The following is a 22340-nucleotide window of genomic DNA, read 5'->3' as shown; positions in this document are numbered from 1 at the left end:
GTGTGTGAAACAAAGCGACGGCGAGTCGTGCGCCTTCACACTAGATTTTACGGTACGTTGTGCGTTGCACATCCATTCAGCCTTGTAACACTCCAAAGAGAAAGGAAAAAATTTAATTGCATCATATGACCCCTTTAAGAGGGGGAAATAACGGCCTAAATATACCCAGACAAAAACAGTCATACATCAATACCATCTCTACACATAAATGCTTCCTGTGTTTCTCAAGCACACACGCATGAGCTGACAACCAATGCAAGTGTTTCAGCAGCAACTTCCTGTCATGTGACATACCACATAGAGGCAAGAAAACCACAGTCAGTCCAGCTTCCACTGCAACAGAGCTTGTGTTTCAGCTCAGTTCTGCTGGCTTGTGGCTGTACTCTCTCTCAACTGCCCTTTCAAACCAAATTACACCAACTTCCCCAATCCAAGTCCTGTCCTTAATCGCTGCAAGCCAGGTGTTAAAATCTCAGGGCCAAAATTAAGCTACCATACCGTGGTAGGGCCAGTTTCCTATAGCCAAAAATAACCCAACCCTTGCGAAAACCACCACAAGGCCTCAGATCATTTAAAAAAGAACAATCCTGTTGAGGACAGAGAGGAACTGTAGAAGAAGAAGAATCACAGGCCAACAAACCACAGACTGAGGTAAAGGGAAACATGAGCCAGTTTACTGCCCGTTCACAAGCCGATGGGCGTTGGCGCCACACACACGTTTCAGTCATGTTATTTCCGTATGCAAGAACGCAACATGAAAATGTGAAGGACGACAAAGTGGGCGACTTAAAGCTGTACAGAAACTGCGACTGGAGCACGTCTCCAGGGTGGTTAATGTACTTCCCAGATGTGAGTCTTTGGCGAAGCATACAGAAAGAGCTCCTCAGCTGATGTGCATTAGGCCACTGTGTGTAAACACATACGCCAACATCTGAACCGAACGACCACGGTCTCCGTCTGAAGTTATGCAAACACACATCTGATCTCTTTTTTGTGTCATTACAAGGCTTTTGAACAGCTTATCTTGTCTTGTAAATCTCGTGGAGGACCACATGCTCTGTAGATCTGTGAGCATTTGAGGCCCACCATTTGAAAGCATCTTGAAATATTTATATCCAGTGAGTCCCGTGTAAAAACACACAGCGTAAATTATTGTGACTCAGTAATGCACATTATAAAATTCGACCACAACTGTCCCATATTTAAAGTCAATATGAATTGCTATTTGCTAAAATGGTGCCTAAGCAGCTATTTTTAGTTAGCATTATCAACATTAGCACAATGTCAAAATGGAAAAGGAAGAACAAGTAAAGACAATATGTTTAGATTATAAAGACAAAGACATTTTTTTCTTTTAAATAAAATGCACCGAAGGGTCCCTTCCAATAAAGATGCATTTATAAAGTAAATGGGGTCAGTTTTCGCTTTAAAGAGTTTAATGGCCATCTATAGAGTGCCACAGTAATGAGCCCTAAAGACCAGAAATGAGTCAATGGGTTATTTGAATGGGCTTTTGGTTAAATGCCTAAAGTAAGGTCTGTGGTTAACACAAGCTCAACAACATATTTTCACGTTTTATTCTACAAAATAAAAATACATTGATAATACCCCACTGATTTTTTACGTGTCTTGAAAAAGGTGGTTGCTAGACAGTGACTAAATGATTAGAGAGGTTGTCAGGGACATTAAAGGGTTAGTTCACCCAAAAATGAAAATTCTAGGGCTGCCACTAATGACTATTTTTGTTTCGATTAATCTATCGACTAATTTATCGATTAATCGGTTAATACACATTGCTACCCGATCTAATACTTGTTTAATGTTGACCAAGCACCATTTAATTCAAATGTCCACTTAATCTTTAGTATTTGGCCATTTCTTTAGGACAGAAATGCTATAGCCACTGTAATTAAAAGAATATGTGGACATCAAAACGTGTAAACAAGTGAGGGTTTGAGCTTTTATTTTGAAATCGCGATGTATTCTCCTGTGTTTGCGTATAGATTTATAAATGATTTACCTTACAAATCTGATGAAATGGCGCTCGTTGCGTTCCCAGAAGAACCTTATAATAAACCCAAACTCACAACAACATGCAGAGATGGCGTTTGAGACGCTCCACACATGTAAATGATAACAGTTCCTGTGGAACTACTGTGAACGGAGCCACTGTGTGACGCATGTACTTAACCTACACGCATGTAAATAATTAAAGCGCATATACTGTATTAGAACTGCATCGCATATAATTATTTAATTAAATCGTAGCATTTGTGAATTCACAATTATGCTTAATTAATATATCATGCAGCCTTGGGAAACAGACTAAAAAAGTGTTTTATGGATTCTCGTCTGTGAAATGCGGCACTTCCGGTATTTTGCCGGTTAGTTGACACGAGCAAAATGAAGTCGAGGATTTTAAAAAATTGAATAGTCTAATAAAATCGACGAATCGTGACAGCCCTAGAAAATTCTGTCATTAATTACTCACCCTCATGTCGTTCCAAACCCGTAAGACCTTCATTCATCTTTGGAACACAAATTAAGATATTTTTGATGAAATCTGAGATGCGCGTTCATGCTGAACGTTAACAACGCTCATTATGTTGATTACGTTCTGGGGCACTCTCCAAAATGGCGGAAGACGGTAACTCGGGAAGAAGAATTGCTGAATAAATTATGTTATTATTGTTTTCTTTGCGCACAAAAATCATTCTCATAGCTTCGTATAATTACGGTTGAACCCCTGATGTCACATGGACTATTTTACCGATCTCCTTGCTACGTTTCTGGACCTTGATCGTGTAAGGATCCTTGGTGTCTATGGGAGGGTCAGAGAGCTCTCAGATTCCATCAAAAATATCTTAATTTGTGTTCCGAAGATGAACGAAGGTCTTACGTGTTTGGAACGACATGAGGGTGAGTAATTAATGACATAATTTTCATTTTTGGGTGAACTATCCCTTTAAACATCATCACACAGAATGGGAAAATTCATGTACTTACTGGTCCAATTTTGCAGCCTCGTGTTTATAATTGTGCTCTTGAAAACTATTCTAATTCACACGTTCTAACATTTTAAATGCATTTTTAATAAATATATAAAATTGATTTTTTTTTAAATATAAAAGATTTGTCTGAAGCTTACTGGTGATGGTGAAGAAGTCATGCAAACATGGTGTAGTCAGTTTATAGCCTACCTTTAGCTTTTTACTTTTATGGCGATTGTTATAGGCTTCAAAATTAATAATAGATGTGTTCATCTGTGAAGATTATCATGATGAACAGAACGTGCACGAATCATAAACTTTTGTTTGTCACAGAGCTCATTTTCTGCAATTATCCAACAGTCAATGGAATATCCCACTGAGTTTTTGTCACAGGAACCAGGGTAATGCAAACTTCTGTGTTAACAAAAGACATCATACTTGCATCACTCTATATGCTATGTACTCAAAAACATTAATAAAATTCACTTTTAGATAATATGCACATTTAAAATGTACATATTCTTTTGAAAAAAAAAACAGCAAAAAACCGTGATGACTCATCCTGCACTACGCAGATTTCTGTCCAATCAAATTCTCTCTTGAATGAGAATGTCCCTCCCACTTTTACCACCAAGAAACCAAGTAACAATTTATATTCATAGCTGACACATGACTACAAACTTATTGGCTATTTGAAAAAATAAGGGAAATTCGAAACATGCCACCAAAACCTCCTGTTAGAAGTAGGCCTAGCTTGTTACTTCTGTATTTAGACATTAATATTCATAGCAATTGTGTTCATTTGAGAAGTTTATCATGATGAACAAAATGTGTTAGAATCATAAACTTTGGCTTATTTTCTGCACTTATCCAAAAGTGCAAAAGACAAACCCTATTGGCTTGCTATCGAGGCAACAAACTTACAAAATGCCTTGAAAAAATGTCACTAGTACAATATGCAAGTGTACACTTTTAGATAATATAGACATTTAAAATAAACAGTCATATTCTTTTGGCGAAACAGAACAAAAAATCTTGATGACTCATCCTGCACTACACACATTTTGGTCCAATCAAATGCTCTCTTGAATGAGAATGCCCCTCCCCCAGTACCACTTGAAACCAACTAGGCTGCTATTTACAAAAATAAGGGATGAAGCCTTCAATATATGCCACCAAAACTTTAAAAAAGTAAGCGCGCAGCTCTCGTTAATCAATTCCACTGGGTCTTTAAGTAAGACAATGAGCACCAATAATAACAAAAAAGGTCACTCATATCTTCATTTTGGCCAAATTTCTGCAATTGCACAATGTGCAAAAGAGAAAAAGAGGAAAGATGAGACAAATACTTTATTCAGCACATGCAAAGGACACAGGAAGCATAGCTGAGCAGCCTAAGGGTATTCTCAAGGGAAACACAACGGATCTGCAATCTCCATAGTGTGCCATTTGTTGTCTGTCTCCCTGGAGCCACAATCAAACTGACAATCATAGGCCATTATAGACCTATATTCATTACACTTATAGAAAATCTCAGGCTCATGACATATGTCTGGTTAAAAATATAATTTCTCAGCACTAAGCATTCATTAGAGCCACCAGTAGTGCTGAGAAATTATATCCTCCCTAAAACATTAACAACACATTTCTGTTCTCCTCCTCGGATAATTTCTCAATGGTTTAATAAAGGCAGAAAGAAAGGATAGGCTCTGCTCTTGGACTGGTGCATGAGCACATGCACATGACTTCTTACACAAAGGCAAAAGGATGCTCCATGTGGTTCCAGTAGGAGCCACAGAACAGTATCTTAGGACACAGTCAGGATCGCCTAACTACCGTCTTTTTTTTGCTGAGCAGATCCCTAATTTTGTATTTAAATCAATGCATATGTCAGTGTTTATATGCAGAAGGTTTCAACTGCTGTCTATGTGATGTGGAAGACAGATGTTGAAGCTGTGCTGGTGTATTTGCCTGGAAGGCACGAGACGTTATGCCTCAGCAGTCTGCACGTGTTTCAATAATAATTACAACGCCGTTTGCAAGAAACAAAAATGACTACAAGCAAGACCTAACAGCTTACATACATATACGAGGTCTGATAATAAACTAAGACTGTCTCAAAATCTAGTGAGCTGACTACTTAGACAGAATGCACGCCCCTGTGATGTCAAAAAACGCCGCCTAGGTAGGTAGCTCACTACTTGTTGAGACGCAGCCTAACGTACAGACGCACTGCCAAAAGCGAGAGAGGGACGCTCTTGAGTTACTAACCACAGCAATGGACGTCCTCACCGCCTCCGACACACTTTGTCTGAGCCCCGCAGCCGTTCCAGGTTTGCTCAACCTTTTTGTGAATTTTCTTACTTCGGACATGTTTTTCCCTCTTTAGTTTGATTGTAATTCCATCAACGTCCTCATTGCGGAAAGCGACATCGCGGCACGCCAATCTGCGCGTCTGACAAGAGGTGCGGATGCAGGCGGGGCGGGGCCTCATGGACCAGCGTTAGCTCCGCCCATCACGTGGGGTTGCCTGATATTGAGCAATCCCTGGTTTTGAATTATGAATGTAAAAGTTTTATAGTTTTGTATTTTATATTAAGAGAGATTATAGGTTATCTTGTTTTAATATGTAATGTTTTAAGATGTAATGAAAATAATGTGGTAAATAAATAAAATACATAAATAGTGATGAGTTTTCATTGTGGTTTTTAAGCAACAATGTGGAAAAAGTCTAGATTTTTGACATTTTGTGCTGTTTTTTAAGCTAGCCTGAGTCTTATTTGTTTCAGCAATAAATCAGCACGTTTCACATCTGAATACTTGTTCTTGTGAATATATTTGTACATAATCATTAATATGATCATAGGCTGACACCTTGTGGTCTTGGTTGGTAGTAAAAATTTACATATTAAGGTCACAAACTTAAAACTGTGACATAACCATAGGAAAGTTATATTGCATATGAGCATTGTATTTTCATGTGTACAAAATGCATGCTATTTACATGGTTAGTTATGACATAAAAAACTACATATATTATTTTATATATACATATACATACATATTATACATTCTGTAGTCCTAATATTCATCTGACAGCTAGCAAATACATCCACACAGCTGCTTTTAAAGCAGTGGCTCTCAACCAAAAATTATATCAATTACATCAATTACATTGATATAATTTTAAGATGATATCAATGTAATTATATTCACATAATCCAAAATAAAACACTTAAAAACACAGACACAACCCCATTTACAAAACTGAACTGTCATATGAAGTTCATTCAAGTTCATTTATTATTAACAGAAGTACCAGAGGTGCATATCAAATTGATAGGAGGGTCTTAGAGTCAAAAAGGTTGAGAACCGCTGTTTTAATCATTAGCATGATTCAGAGCATGAAGAATGATCATAATCAAATAAAGGCGAAGTTAACGTGTGCCACGTAAGATACATATTCAATGTCTCTCTGTGTCTCTCAGCTACATTTGGTTTTCAGAAGCTGATGAACTTTTCGGCTCAAGCTGGGTCTCCATGGCTTCACTATACTCTTTATGTTAACCATAGGACGCCCTTTTTTCACATCCTCATGTCCAACTACAAGATATTCCAACCCTACAGCAAGAGAGAAACAGTCTCATCAGTAAAGAAAATGATCAAATTAGCCTGATTTCACTAAACAATTATCAACAAAGATAGGCCACAGTGTTTAGTATTATTTATGGACTCTTGAAGTATTTATTAAGAATTAGTTTATATTTTTGTAAACATACATTTTTTTTTTTTTTTACATTTTAGTCTAGTTTTAGATTAATTTTATGTTTGTCATTTTTATTAAGTTTTTAATATTTTTTATTTTGTTTTATACCATGGTCTGTCTGAATACTCTATTCTGATTGGCTGGCAGGTATGCAGTAAAACCGTTTAATGCACAGGTAATTCCAAGTCAGTTTAATCCCCGTTCCATATTAATGCGCTACTCGAATTGATGCAAACAAACCCACACACATCACTCACGCACAAACACACACAAACATGTCAACGCTTCCCCGCGACTTTTATTAATAAAATAGCCTAGATACTAGATCGCTACATTATATTCCTCAGCAACAAGGTGTAAAATCACTGTTTTTGTAGTAACTAAACACATCTTCATTGTTTGTAGAGAGACGCGCAGATGCAGGTAACACACACACACACAACTGTCATCTCTTTCTCTCTCTCTCGATAATTAATTATTCTTCCAGTTTTAGTTGTCAAGGTTTAACCTTTGTAAGTTTTTCCATGTAATATTTTATCATTTATTTCAGCTTTATTTTATTTATCAGAGAAGTTTTTATAATAGTTTTTAGTTTTAGTTAACAATAACAAGACTGATTAGGACAACCTAACTAAAAATCACAGAGTATATATATATATATACATACATATACATACATACCATATATTCTCAATATAAAATCAATATATATGATTCTCTCCTAGATCTTTGCAAAGTACATTTTCTATTTAAATAAATGAGCATAAGAGTGAAATAAATGTAAACTTTGCTTCCAGTCTGTCTACACTGGCAAAACAAGAAAAAGAAAAGAAAAGAAAGTTATCAGAATGTTTCCGATATATCATTATAACAAGTAACTATGCTTCCATGAAGAATTCAGAATTCAGCAGAAAACACAGCAGATATCCACAGAATTCACCCTTCATTTGCATTGCATTTAATTTGATAATACCTTCATCTAAACAAGGCTCTCTGAGGTCCATTTAACACATCTGATCGTATTTAAATCCACTGCACAGAATTCAGCAGGGAAACAGATTGTTTCCCACAATTAACACAGATAATGTGGGGAAAAAATGTGTAGATTCCATACGGGCTTGCATATTTCATATCATAACAAATCATGAATGTGTGCATGTCTGCTAACCTGGGAAAAGTACAGGGCATGTGCAGCCTCGTGTGGTCCAAGACTCGGGATAAAGAGTCCGATTTCCATGAGAGAGCCTGAGGTGCGAGTTATCCCACAACACCTTAAGAACCTTAACATCCACCTCTGCGTGAGAGCCCTTATCATGAGCAGCCAACACTCTCACCTTCACTGCTGCAATCCCACAAGAAAACACACATTAATTACATCAACTCAACAGAACATTGAGGTGAAGTGAGTTTTACATGCTACTTACCATAAACATATTTTACACTGCAGAATATTTTGCTGTTTCCAAGTGCTTGCTGTTTGCATACACATTTGTCTGTCAAGGAAAGAAATACCCACCAATTAAAGTATTGGCTGTCAGATTATTTCTGTTGCTATGACAACCTAAAAACAGAAATGACATTTCAACAGCACATGCCTTTATCCCAGACAATAAACTTTTTATGGGAACAAGACAGCGCTGTTATCAGCTCCAAGATTTTCATTTAATACCTGGATGACTAAGGGCGGAGAAAAGCTCTTCTGTTCGAAACAGATGATTTTCTGCCGTGCTGTTGTGATCGGATTCTAGAGACCTAGACAACAAACACACATAGAGCACGCATGGTTATGTATCTATAAATAATTTAAGCTGTAAGTACATACACACATACATACATATATACACACACATACATATACATACATACATACATAACCATATATTCGCAATATAAAATCAATATATATGATTCTCTCCTAGATCTTTGCAAAGTACATTTTCTATTTAAATAAATGAGCATAAGAGTGAAATAAATGTAAACTTTGCTTCCAGTCTGTCTACACTGGCAAAAAAAGAAAAAGAAAAGAAAAGAAAGTTATCAGAATGTTTCCGATATATCATTATAACAAGTAACTATGCTTCCATGAAGAATTCAGAATTCAGCAGAAAACACAGCAGATATCCACAGAATTCACCCTTCATTTGCATTGCATTTAATTTGATAATACCTTCATCTAAACAAGGCTCTCTGAGGTCCATTTAACACATCTGATCGTATTTAAATCCACTGCACAGAATTCAGCAGGGAAACAGATTGTTTCCCACAATTAACACAGATAATGTGGGGAAAAAATGTGTAGATTCCATACGGGCTTGCATATTTCATATCATAACAAATCATGAATGTGTGCATGTCTGCTAACCTGGGAAAAGTACAGGGCATGTGCAGCCTCGTGTGGTCCAAGACTCGGGATAAAGAGTCCGATTTCCATGAGAGAGCCTGAGGTGCGAGTTATCCCACAACACCTTAAGAACCTTAACATCCACCTCTGCGTGAGAGCCCTTATCATGAGCAGCCAACACTCTCACCTTCACTGCTGCAATCCCACAAGAAAACACACATTAATTACATCAACTCAACAGAACATTGAGGTGAAGTGAGTTTTACATGCTACTTACCATAAACATATTTTACACTGCAGAATATTTTGCTGTTTCCAAGTGCTTGCTGTCTGCATACACATTTGTCTGTCAAGAAAAGAAATACCCACCAATTAAAGTATTGGCTGTCAGATTATTTCTGTTGCTATGACAACCTAAAAACAGAAATGACATTTCAACAGCACATGCCTTTATCCCAGACAATAAACTTTTTATGGGAACAAGACAGCGCTGTTATCAGCTCCAAGATTTTCATTTAATACCTGGATGACTAAGGGCGGAGAAAAGCTCTTCTGTTCGAAACAGATGATTTTCTGCCGTGCTGTTGTGATCGGATTCTAGAGACCTAGACAACAAACACACATAGAGCACGCATGGTTATGTATCTATAAATAATTTAAGCTGTAAAAGAAATGAAAGTGATCAAACATTTTATTTCCATATAAAATTGGTTTTATTTTAAATAAAGTAAGCACAAGCACACTTTCTGAGCAAGAAGTGTCAAAGACGTTTGGCATGTGTTGAATGCTAAAACATAAACTAATATTTAAGATGAAGACAAACAGCATTTGGAAACTTGTCTTGCTCTGATTGTCTTACTGGATCATTTTAATGTAATGAACTACACCTATGGTTGAAGTTGAGGTGAACTGCCATCATAAATTCACTAAAAATCAGAGATCAGTTGGTGAAATGTTATCTTATCACTTAATTTAATATTTGATATATACCAGCGTGGTATTTATTAATATTTTTAATTTTTTAATTTTATATTTTCAGTTTTCATTTTAATTTCCTTTTCAGTAATTCTGGTCATTTTTATTAATTTATTAGTTATATGTCTATGTAGCTATAATTTATTTTTATTTCGGTTTTAGTCATTTTATGTACATCAACTTTAAAGGTGCAATAGGTGATTGTCTTCAGAAACATTTTTTGTTATGCTGGTTGAAAGTCTCTTCACATCCCGATAGCAATCATTAAGTTAAGTGGTCTAAATGTATTTGTCTGTATTTATATCTTCTGTGGAAGGTGTAGGATCAAGAAATGTTCGTCTAATCAAAACCTTCGGTCCGAGCGTTTTAATATGCTTTCCTACCTGCCTGTCAACGTATGTATTAGCATACCTCTGCGCACCCAGTTCGCGCAGACAGGATACTCATCAGCGCGTTCACGCACGCTGTGCAGACAGAGCGAGGATGGCAGGCAAACATCAACAACCCGATCTTCCTTCCTGGTATTGTAGTGCTTTTAAAGATTTCTCACCTGTGAATGACACATGATGTAGCCCAGCGGTTAATCCAGTCCTCGCGCCAGCTCGTTAGAAGTGAGCTACGTGCATGAACTGTGTTCCGATCGATATGATCCCTACACAGTGTTCATTGCTCCCTACTCCCTGAGCGGGGTAAATCCGTTGAAGTTTACTTCACTTCGGAACATGGGCTGGAATTGGGAACCTGATGTAGCCTATTGTAGTAATGTTGTCTCTGGTCTGTGAGTGTAAATGCATTCAGGGGGCGTGGCTTTGGACGGCGATTGCAGGAAGGGTGGGACGTTCGCTTTCAGTGCTATCAGGCTAAAGTTAGCATTTTCCAAGATCTCCTATTGTACCTTTAACTTCCGTTAGTTGCTAAGGCAACATTTCTAATTTTAATTTTTTATTTTTTCACGCTTACATTTTTCATCTAATATTAATTTTTGTATATTTTATTTCAACTTTATTTTATTTACAAATAATGTATCTTTAAATAAAAACACTGATTTTGTCAAATTCCTTGTAGTCTCATGCATAAGATGAAAATGACAGTAAAAACATGCCCTTTAAAAATATTAAACAACCAGCAAAAAGGTTCATAATCACCTAATCATACAGTCTCCTGTGTAAGGGTCACAATCACCAGCACACTGGCAGGGCTTGCAACCATATTCATCGAAACCCCAGTATCCCAGCATGCACTGGTCACAGTGTGGTCCAGCCACCCCCGGCTTACAGACGCAGTCTCCATTATCAGGGTTACAATATGTGGAACCAGCACGGTTACACACGCAAGCTGCAATTCAGAAAGGAAGAACGTTACTCAAATCACACACATCAGATCAAAATATATTAGTGGTCCTTTCTGAGGCTCTGAACAAATTTAATATGTTTTGTGCTATGTAATGAGTTTCTCAATGAATAGAAAGACACAAAGACTGATGTTTTGCATACGCAGTCAATTATTATGAGCCTGTGTCATCTGATGATTAATCTGTCTGCCTCCACATACACAATAAGCGCGTTTACACTCATGCTGAGATCCCATCACTGTTCTTGTTACTCTACATGCCCCAGCTCGCCGTAAGAACCATTAGCATTCCGAGCAGAAACAACATTCAACACCAAACATCCCCTCAATGTGTGCTACAACATCGGACATGTTCGCTGATCTGGTGAGTTCCTGAATTTTGACATCATCTAGGCCAAGCTGTACACGTAAACAGATACTCAAAAACTCCCGCACACGCTGAAGAAAGATGGAGATCAGGAACGGAAGTGTACAGCAGGGAAATCTCAGATACTCCACATGCCATTTTAAGCAGCTTTTCAAAATCTGAGATTAATGGCTTTCATCTCAGTTCAAGACACAAATACACACACACACACTAAAAAATATGACCACGTATAAGGAACACTGCATCCAATTTTTTCACACTTTGACAGCTGTTTTGTTGTAGTTTAAATGAATATTGGATAAATGAGCCCATGTTGATCAGGCATTTGAATGCTTGTTTACACAACAGTTGTGAGTGATGCATGACTGTGTCTTACGTCTGCAGGAATCCGGGGCAGTCGAGGGTCTCTCTGGGTCTCTGTAGAAGTCGCTGTGGCAGTGTTGGCAGTGACGGCCGCTGGTGTTGTGAAGGCAGTCACACACACCTCCACTCCGCTGACCCGAGCGTAGCCATACGGTTTTGTCAAAGTGACAGCTCTCTGCGTGGCCGTTACACTTACACTCTACACAATGAATACACAAATACTAGGTTATTACAAACAATAATCAAATTACAGATTACATCAGATTTTTTCTGACAAATTGGTTGCCAGGTCTGCGGTTATCCTGCAAAACTGGGCAACTTTCAACTGCTGTGTCTGACTTTTTATTCTATGGCCTGTAGTTTGAAATACTGGACAAATTAGATGATAATCTGAAGGTTTTTGACCAACCAACAAAATTCCACCTGCAGCTCAAATTCCGAATGCTTCCAATAACTATTGGACACTAAAATCCACATTTTAAATTTAAGTAATGGGCTGGTTTTGGTCAAGTCATGATTTGTCACAGAACTCTCTTTAACAGATCTGGCAACCCTGCCATAGAATTACAATGAAGGAGGGAACAGAGCCATATCTACACAACTACAAACTTATAATGTTACAAAAGATTCTATTTTAGATATTGTTGAATGTTCAATTCATCAAATAAGCCTGAAAAAAATGTGGCACCATTTCCACAAAAATATTAAGCAGCACAATTGTTTTCAACATTGATAATAAAAAGAAAGGTTTCTTAGCAAATCAGCATTATCAGCATATGACACTGAAGACTTGAATAATGGCTGCTGTAAATTCACAGGAATAAATTACATTTTAAATTATATTATAACAGAAAAATATTTTATTTAATTGGGATAACATTTCACATTATTACGGTTTTACTGTATATTTGATCAAATAATTGCAGCCCTGGTGAGCATAAAATATTTATTTCAAAATAATTAAAAATTATTGCAGACCCCAGACTTTTAAACAGTAGTGTAAGGACCAGAATATCATAGAGACTGGTCAGCTCGTTTGACTTTTTCCAGTATCAAAGTCACACATTCCACCTTCAGTGTTGTTATGTCCACGTCAGTACTTGGTTTTACATATGAACTGAAACTTACTAACACACTGGTGAGCTTCTCCAGTTAACCCGTTAGCTGGTTGCCATGGTCGGTCGTTATAGAGGCGATCACACCGTTCACAATGATCCCCAGTCGTGTGATGCCGACACACACATTTACCGTGCACCTGTGGCAGAGGCCAGAAAACACCATTGACAATACAAAGACACATTGTTACACCTTCACCTTAGCAGACCTCAGTTCAAAGGCTTGTTAAAAATCTTCAATCAGAGATTTACTAAGCCGATCTTCAACATGCTCCAGCATCAACCGTGTTCATTCTAGTGCCAAATATGTTATCATACCGCATACTTTGCCAAACTATAAACCAAATAGGATTGGCCAACTCCCAATACCTTTTTGTTTTCTTACTAGAACCTACACTTGGTTAGTTTTTTTTTTCCCTCTCGATGGACCTCGTATTGTTTAAATTGATCATTAGATTCACTAGTTTACCGCTAACTTTATCATTCAAAGGTTCGGGGTCAGTAGTTTTTTATTAATAATTTTGGGTTAAACCGATTAAAAATGACCGTAAGGACTTCTATACTGTTTTAAAAAAAATCAGTTTCTCATAAATGCTGTTCTTTTGAACTTTCTATTAATTAAAGTCTCACGGTTTCCATAAAATAAGCCGATCTTCAACATGCTCCAGCATCAACCGTGTTCATTCTAGTGCCAAATATGTTATCATACCGCATACTTTGCCAAACTATAAACCAAATAGGATTGGCCAACTCCCAATACCTTTTTGTTTTCTTACTAGAACCTACACTTGGTTAGTTTTTTTTTTCCCTCTCAATGGACCTCGTATTGTTTAAATTGATCATTAGATTCACTAGTTCACCGTTAACTTTATCATTCAAAGGTTCGGGGTCAGTAGTTTTTTATTAATAATTTTGGGTTAAACCGATTAAAAATGACAGTAAGGACTTCTATACCGTTTAAAAAAAAAATCTGTTTCTCATAAATGCTGTTCTTTTGAACTTTCTATTCATTAAAGTCTCACGGTTTCCACAAAAATATTAAGCAGTGCCGTTTTCAACATTAAAAAAAAAATGTTTCTTGAGCACCAAATTAGACTGATTTCTGAAGGATCATGTGACACTGAAGACTGGGGTACCGATGCTGAAAAATCAGCTTTGCCATCACAGGAATAAATTACACTTTACATTCAAATAGAAAACGGTTATTTCGAAGAGTAATAATATTTCACAATATTACTGTATTTTTGATTAAATAAATTCATCCTTGATGAGCATAACAGACTTCTACAGAAGTGACTTTTTTGAGAATAATTCAGAATTATGAGATATAAACTAAAAATGTTATTTTTTTTACATCTCACAATTCAGTTTTTCTTTTTAAATAATAAGTAATTGTGACTTTTTCTCACAGTTCTGACTTTTCTTATCTATAGATCACAATTCTGAGTTCATATGGCGCAATTCTGCTTTCATATCTCGCAATTGCGAGAAGATGCAAGATAACATCACAATTACCTTCAAAATTTTCCCCCAAACTTTGGAACGGTAGTGTAATTGAGAACATTTTGATGGATTTTTATGATCTGTACTTGTTCTTGCTAAGGCCATCCATCTTACTATCGCTCTACCACTGATTAGAGATTTGAAAAGAGCCCTAATTCTTTTAATTTGCTACAGTCAATCATTCTCTCCTACATCTCCGAGTTATGTGCTCAATCTCTCGCTCAACAGTCCTGTATAAAAACATCCTCCTCGCTCCCCTCAATGTCCATGATTACCTACTACTAATATCCCAGACTCAGCCATCCATCGAAGATGCTTCAAATGAAAGCACAGATAATTATTATCGGTCACTCTCCAATACGGAATGAAAACAAACAAGCGAAAGAAGAATTTTTAAAATACTTCAGGAGAGAAAGAGAAGGACAAATTAGCGCTTCAGAGGGAGGGGGGCAAACTGGCAGCGCTCCATTCACTTGGCATCTGAAACACTTTCACATGTTTATCATCATAATATGGGAGGAAACGCACTCAGACGCACATACTCTCCCTGCTAACCAAAACATTCCTGCAGGGGCACACAAGGGTTGCGTGTGAGCACGTGTTCCTATTATGAGTGTGGATGGACAAAGCATGTCAGTGCGACCGTGTTTGTCTGCATGTCTGGGTGGGTAGCGTGTATGTCTGTATGCATGCTTGTCGATTGGCACGGGGTGTGTGTTTTGTCTGGGCTTCTAGATCAAACGGTTTAACCTTTGATAAGAGAGCAACGAGCTGATGTGTGTGTGTTTGAGCGAGTGAGACTAATTGCTGTTATTGTCTGATCACAGCATGCAAACAACAACAACTCAATTAGCAAAAGGGGCGAGCAATGCAGACCCTCGTTTTCGTCTCTCTGCTTATCAGTATTCCTCCCTCCATTGTTTTTCTGCCTGACTTTGTCTTTTTATCCTTCAGTTGCTATCAGTTTTATCTCTCCGCAGAGATAGAGCCAAATGAACAGCAAACACATGGCTTATATAATCTGAAACAAAGACCGTGAGAGTGAGAGGGGAAAGAGAACGAAAAAGTGAAAGACAGTAAATGGAAAGGGGGAACTGTTTATGTAATCATACGGGAAACATGTTTTCTGGGAATGTTGATAACCGCAAATAATGCAAAGTTGTTTGCTGTTTTTGTTTTACATTGCCATTGTTCTCCTTTACAGGGATGAAATCGCGGAAAATTCTGTCATCGGCTATTCACCCTCGTGTCATTTCAACCTGTATGATTTTCTTTCTTCAGTAGAGCAGAAACAGTTTTTGCTCATATAATGAAGTCAATGGGGTCCAAAACTGTGTTGGTAAGCAACTTCAGGGATCTTATCTATGCACAATCAGCTTGTAACACTCCAAAGAGAAAGGAAAACTTGAAATCGCATCATATGACCTCTTTAATTAAAACTCAAACTATTAAAAAAAAAATGGATCATTTGAATAAAGCAGAAATAAAGAAAAATAAATCACAGACAAAAATGTAAACTTTAATGAGAATTAGAATGAGAATGTTGTCTTGGCAACTAACTTGAAATAAGTTGAAACTAAGGCCCTGTTTACACTAGTGCATTTTCGTTTTAAAACGGCGTTTTAAAATAAAAAAAGATCTTCGTCTACACTGGCGTTTTCACTGCATTTGAGGGACGAAAACGCCGGAGTAGTGTAAACGACAGGCGTAACCGTAGCAAAACTTGTGCGTTTTAAAACAAAAATGCACTAGTGTAAACGTAGCCTAAAGTTCTACAATTATTAAACTAAATTAATTAAAGCTAATTAGAAATTAAAAAAACACTATAAACTTAAAAATAATATATACACATAAAATTATTACAATTTAAAATAAAATTAAAATTAAAATATAAAAATAAGTTAATACCAAATATTTACAAATACTAAAATAGTATACAAGTATGGTTACTTATTTTGTACAGCACATTGGTCAACGGTAGTTGTGTTTAGTTGTGCTTTATAAATAAATTGAAATTGAAATAAATTGAAATTAAAGTACTAAAATAACACTAGTCCAAAACAACACTGGATCCCAATGACTTTTGCTGTATTAAAAAAAATGAACAATTCTTTTGCTTAGGAAAAAAGAAAGTCATACTGGTTTGTATTCAACTATACACTTACCATGTGTTTAACAGGAGGGTGTGTAATCTGTTGGTCACCAGCAGGCACACACTGGTCTGCATGTCCATGGCACAAACAGCCTCCCTTTAAAATTAGGTCATAGATGGCATAGTGGGCAATGAACACGTTGGCATCAGGAAGTTTTTGTTGACAGAAGCAGGACTGCGGCTGAAGCAGACGTATCCGTATGTTAGTGATGCCAAGGTGGACTCGGGCATCAATACTGTACGGATCCAGTTTGTCCCAGGGTGACAGTGCACGGTAAATGACCTGCTCACACACAAATGCATATATCAAAAAACAACAACAACAAAACAGTAATTTACTGAGTAATGACCTTACTGTTTTCATTTTTTAAAAATCTAAGTACTAGTTATTAGTACTGGGAATTGAACACTATAAAAGCTAAAAATGTATGTAACTTAATGCAGTCAGGTTAACAAATTGTTTTTGAAAAAGTCAAAAATTACTCTCATTGTTTAATTACATTTTTAAAAAAATTCTAGTTCACCCAAAAATTGAAAATTTACTCAACATGTAGAAGATTATATTTCTTCATCTGAACAAATTTGGAGAAATTTAACATTACATCCCTTGTTCACCAATGGATCCTCTGCAGTGAATGGGTGCCGTCAGAATGAGAGCCCAAACAGCTCATAATTAAAAACAAAGTCCACAAAAAAAAAAAAAAAACACACAACCCACACAATTCCAGTCAATCAGTTGACACATTTTTAACTGAAAGGCTGCAGGCTTGTAAGAAAAAAATCCATCAAGTCATTGAACTGTCGTTTCTGGCTAAAATCTGCATAATCTGAATCTGAATCAGGAGAAAAATATGCACAGATCAAGACCAAAATAGTTCTAAACAAATACGTTGTCTAAAACTGTCTTAATGGATCTGTTTAGCACCTTCATTACATGACCGTTTATTGATGGACTGGAGTGGTGTGGATTACTTGTGTGGATTATTGTGATGTTTTTATCAGCTCTCATTCTGACGGCACCCATTCACTGCAGAGGATCCATTAGTGAGCAAGTGATGTAATGCTAAATTTCTCAAAATCTGTTCTGATGAGGAAACAAACTCATTTACATCTTGGATGGCCTGAGAGGTAAATTCAGCAAATGTTCATTTTTGGTTAATCTAAACTAATCCTTTAAGAAGAACCTCATTATTCACGCAAAAAAAACAAATACAAATGCATCTCCTCTGAAACGTGAGATACTGTATGCACACTCACCTCTCCATTGCTGCAAGGCTCTGCTGTAGAGTATTTCTGAGTGCAGCTCTGTCCATCCTCCAGGTCGAACACTTCACTGCAGTTGTGTGCATACAGCATCAGAGCGCTCCATGTGCGCCCAAAGTCCTGAGAGCGCTCTATCGCCATGGCAGCAGGGCGTGGTGACCGAAATATGATAATGAGGTGGGTGAAGTAAAATTCCACCTCCAAATCCAGCTTTAGAGTTTCGATGGAAACACCCTGAGCGGACTGCCACCAGGTCGGTGGGTGTTTGAAGGGTGAGTCTGTCATGGACGCAGGTGGGTGTGCGCGGTGCAGTACTGAAGCATCACACACCTCACAATGCAACACACATCTATTCATTTTGTAGACAGGCCTACAGTAGCGTTCTGGAGAGGACGAGCCACACTGGGAAATTGTCTGTACAGGACGCCCGACTGCCAGGTTCCCCATTCGTGGATTACACACCCGATTCTCACATCCTGGTACATATAAACAAGTAAAACATTTTTAAAATACAACACATACACAAACAAATTGACTGAACGCAAAACAATGCACATTCCAACAGACACTGACTAGAAGATATAGTTGTTCCAAAAAGCATTTGCACACTACAGGACAGGGGCGTAGCACATCCTTCAGAAATCATTCTAATATGCTGATTTGCTGCTCAAGAAACCTTTTTTAATGATTTCTGAAGGATATTGTGACTGGAGTAATGATGTACCCCACGTCCCCCGCGTAATCTACGCCCCTGCTACAGGAAAAAAACATAAATGCCAAAAAGGTCTAAGACTTGTAGTTTTGAGAAAAGACAGTTTTAAGTAGTATGTCAACAAGTAATTATCTTTGACCAGTTACACTAGTCTGGGCTACATAATCAGATTCCAAACACTAAGTACTATTAGCCTATTACATTTTAGAGTGCTAATAATCAGATTACTTTTTTATAGATTACATGAGTATTATTTACACAATGGCAGTAAATTACTCAGAATGTACTGATTCGCTCTAATTCTTTTTTCTCTTGTAAATTATCTTTTCTAAAAAATCCTACATCTTATATACATTTGGAATTTTTTTCCAGTTTTATGAAACTACACACACCAGCCAGTCAGGTGAATACAGAATGGAGAGGCCAAAACAACTTTAATTTGATATTTTTATGATTTAATTCATTATTAGCTTTTCGTCACTTCACAAACCCCCTGCAGTTCTTTCAGGAACTCAGAAACTTAAGTTGGTTAAAATTTAATGCACTTCATGATGCTGAAAACAAAGATTGGAAAATATTTTCTTATGAATTTGGTCAAAAGTAATCTGAAAGTAATCAAAAAGTAGTCAGAATACATTACCTAATGTGTGTAATCCAACAGATTACGTTACTAACTGCAATTTAATTGTCTACCATTTGTAAGTAATCTATACAGCACTGTTTATTACTTTTTAAAACCTTTTGGATATTGATATATTTTAGATATGTTTAGCTATATGTGTTGTGAAACAAAATTACGATTTGGGTTGCACGAGATTGACAGACTGTGCCCGAAAATGACCTTTACATTTTTTGGCCACATTTATATTTAATAAATTAGCGTTTTAAAGTCACTGTATAACTCCCGCACTGATAAACATATAAACGAACACTTTTTTTTATATAAGTACAATTATAGTACAAAGAAATAAATAAACGCACTTTTAACGTGCTTTAATATAATTTAATATAATCTACAAATGCAGAATCAATCTGCAAATTGGTCGGATTCAGCGGCCACATCTTGATGTTGGGTGTGTATGCATATGCAAAGTTTGGTTTAGTTTTGCATATTCAAATCATCCCCGTCTCTTTCTCTCCATATCAATCAGTTCGTCAGACACCACGAGTCTCTGATCGGTTGACAACCAGACAACTCGTTTTGATCGCACCTGCTGGGTGAATAGTTTACATGCGTAAAACACTGACCTGAACGCACGGGGTGAGGAACGCTCATCAGGAGCGCTGCGAACAACACACATCTCCCTGGCAGCTCCATATTAGTCATCAATCCAGTAAAAAAAAAAAGCCACAAATTACACGTATCAAACCCCGCGAGGGGTTTTAATCCACAATACGCACGGGAACCTGATTCCACTCCAGAGCCTTTCAGATTGCATGTAGGAGCACGACTTCATTGGCGTGGGTTAGCCAGGTGCGCAAACGCTGAGCGGAGGTGATCTGCTCCAGTAACAAACAGAAACTGTTCAGCTGAAATAGGACACAACTCTCGCGCGACAACGCCATTGGTGTGTAACCTCAAATAAGCGTCTGTCAGAGTCACTTCTGTCCCCGGCCGCGCTGCTCGTGTAGAAGTGAGCTGTGTGTGTGTTTTGCTCTGAGCGCGACTCGTGGGGCTGCGCGTCCTGCTCTGTAACACCTGAGTTGGAATCTGGAGTCCCTTTGAGTGACAGGAGCTTTGAAGAACATAGGCCACGCCCCTTCTCCCAGCATTTTTCTCGATTTAAAGGGGTCATATGATGCTGCTAAAAAGAACAAACGGTGAGGGCCAATTCGGCGATCCACAGCACTAAGTTGATGTATTCCCTCCGCGACCAGCACGGATCAGCTCTAGGTATGACGAAGCGGATATCGTCCTCTTTTGGAAGACCAAAGTAGCTTCGCTTTCACAACGAAGCACACAGCGTCTTTACGACATGGCGGCGGAAACAACAAAACTACATCGAGAATAAAAGTTACGCCTTCTTTTTTTGCGTGAACATTTGGGCGGCGTTATGTAAATCTTCCCACATAGTGAGGTAGATATGTGGGGGCGTGTTCGAACGAGCCGTTTTAGGTAGGTGTGGCTAACTCTTAACTTTTATAAAGAATATCTCTTTGGATTTGAGACTTTAGTCTTTGCAACTTTACAGATCTTCTTTATGCACCAAGAGCTTGTAACACTCTAAAGAGAAAGGAAAAAATGATATCGCATCATATGACCCCTTTAATGGAGCATTCCTGGCATGAGTCATCGGAGTCATTCAACGTCAGATCTCTTTCGCACAAATGTTTACCTAATTTAGATGTCTAAATGGACACTTTCTACTGAGTTAAATTATTATATAGGCTAACTGTAGACTTTTTAAGTTATCTTTGATCATTGTTTTCACTAATTTTATATTCGGTTATTTAATATTACATGGAAGTTTGTCTTAATGCCCCATATAATAGTTTATGCATGATAGTTTATAAAAAATAAAGGTTCCAAAAGGGGGTTTGCAGCAGCAATTTCTTAGAATAATAATTTTTTGGTTCCCCAAATTACCTTTCATTGAACAGTTCGTATTATTTTTTTTCTTAGTGTGAAGAACATTCTAAAGAGCAAAGAACATTTTCCCACTATATAGAACATTTCTTAGAATGGAAAGGTTTCACATGAAACCATCAATGCCAAAAAAGAACCGTTATTTTTAAGAGTAGGCTATAGGTTAAAAAATACCTTGAAAATGACAAATAGGGTTTAGATGCAAAAGCCTCTAAGTGCTGTCTGAGATTTTCTTCTAAAATTAATATTTTTCTCAGGCTCCTGTTTATGTTCAGTTATTTCACTTTAATGGCAATGTAGTGAAATTACTGAACCTACACATAGGAGCTTGAGAAAACTGCTAATTTTAGAAGAAAATTTCAAATGGCATAGATGCTTTTGCCTCTGAACGGAGATTAAATATCATGTTTTATATGGCTGTCATTTGAGGTTAAAGAGGTCATATGATGCGATTTCAAGTTTTCCTTTCTCTTTGGAGTGTTACAAGCTGATTGTGCATAGATAAGATCCCTGAAGTTGCAAAGACTAAAGTCTCAAAACCAAAGAGATATTCTTTATCAAAGTTAAGACTCTGCCACGCCCCCCTAAAGGAGGGGGCTTTGTAGAAAACGAAGCGTTTGAGAGAGGCGGGGCATAGAGGACCTACAATAATGTACAGTATTTGAAAAATAATGTGTTTTTTGAACATTAAAGCATGTCAACATATTCTGTTACACCAAATACACAAAATAATGATCTTTAAAAAAGCATCATATGACCCCTTTAACATCATTTAAATTATCATTCAAATGTATTTTAATTAGCAAAAGCTATTTAATAAAGAAAACTGTTTCACACTGTTCTTTTTTCAGTTTAT

The 22340-nt window shown here is 37.2% G+C and overlaps 2 protein-coding genes across 2 annotated transcripts in view; both read right to left on the bottom strand.

The window, feature by feature from the left end:
• LOC107738079 (dedicator of cytokinesis protein 11-like) overlaps positions 1 to 5461 on the bottom strand; it is an 86849-nt gene extending 81388 nt beyond the window's left edge. Inside the window, exon 1 of the mRNA XM_016549756.1 lies at positions 5262 to 5461. Within this exon, the coding sequence (XP_016405242.1) occupies positions 5262 to 5363 (102 nt within the window). The 5' untranslated portion in view covers positions 5364 to 5461. The remainder of the gene's footprint in view (positions 1 to 5261) is intronic.
• A 675-nt stretch (positions 5462 to 6136) lies between these two features.
• On the bottom strand, positions 6137 to 20624 carry LOC107738054 (netrin-4-like). The gene is given in 11 exon segments (XM_016549730.1): positions 6137 to 6611; positions 7925 to 8098; positions 8181 to 8249; positions 9620 to 9702; positions 11218 to 11407; positions 12166 to 12351; positions 13281 to 13407; positions 16936 to 17205; positions 18180 to 18661; positions 20146 to 20281; positions 20283 to 20624. Coding segments are annotated over 11 exon segments (1926 nt in total). The 5' UTR covers positions 20355 to 20624; the 3' UTR covers positions 6137 to 6474.
• Between the last annotated feature and the right edge of the window lie 1716 nt (positions 20625 to 22340).

The sequence above is a fragment of the Sinocyclocheilus rhinocerous genome, unplaced genomic scaffold (genome assembly GCF_001515625.1).
Source record: "Sinocyclocheilus rhinocerous isolate Xijiao unplaced genomic scaffold, SAMN03320098_v1.1 scaffold494, whole genome shotgun sequence".
NCBI classification, from domain to species: domain Eukaryota; kingdom Metazoa; phylum Chordata; class Actinopteri; order Cypriniformes; family Cyprinidae; genus Sinocyclocheilus; species Sinocyclocheilus rhinocerous.
Note: the sequence above shows the minus strand (reverse complement) of the source record. Positions and strands in the feature narration are given on the sequence as shown.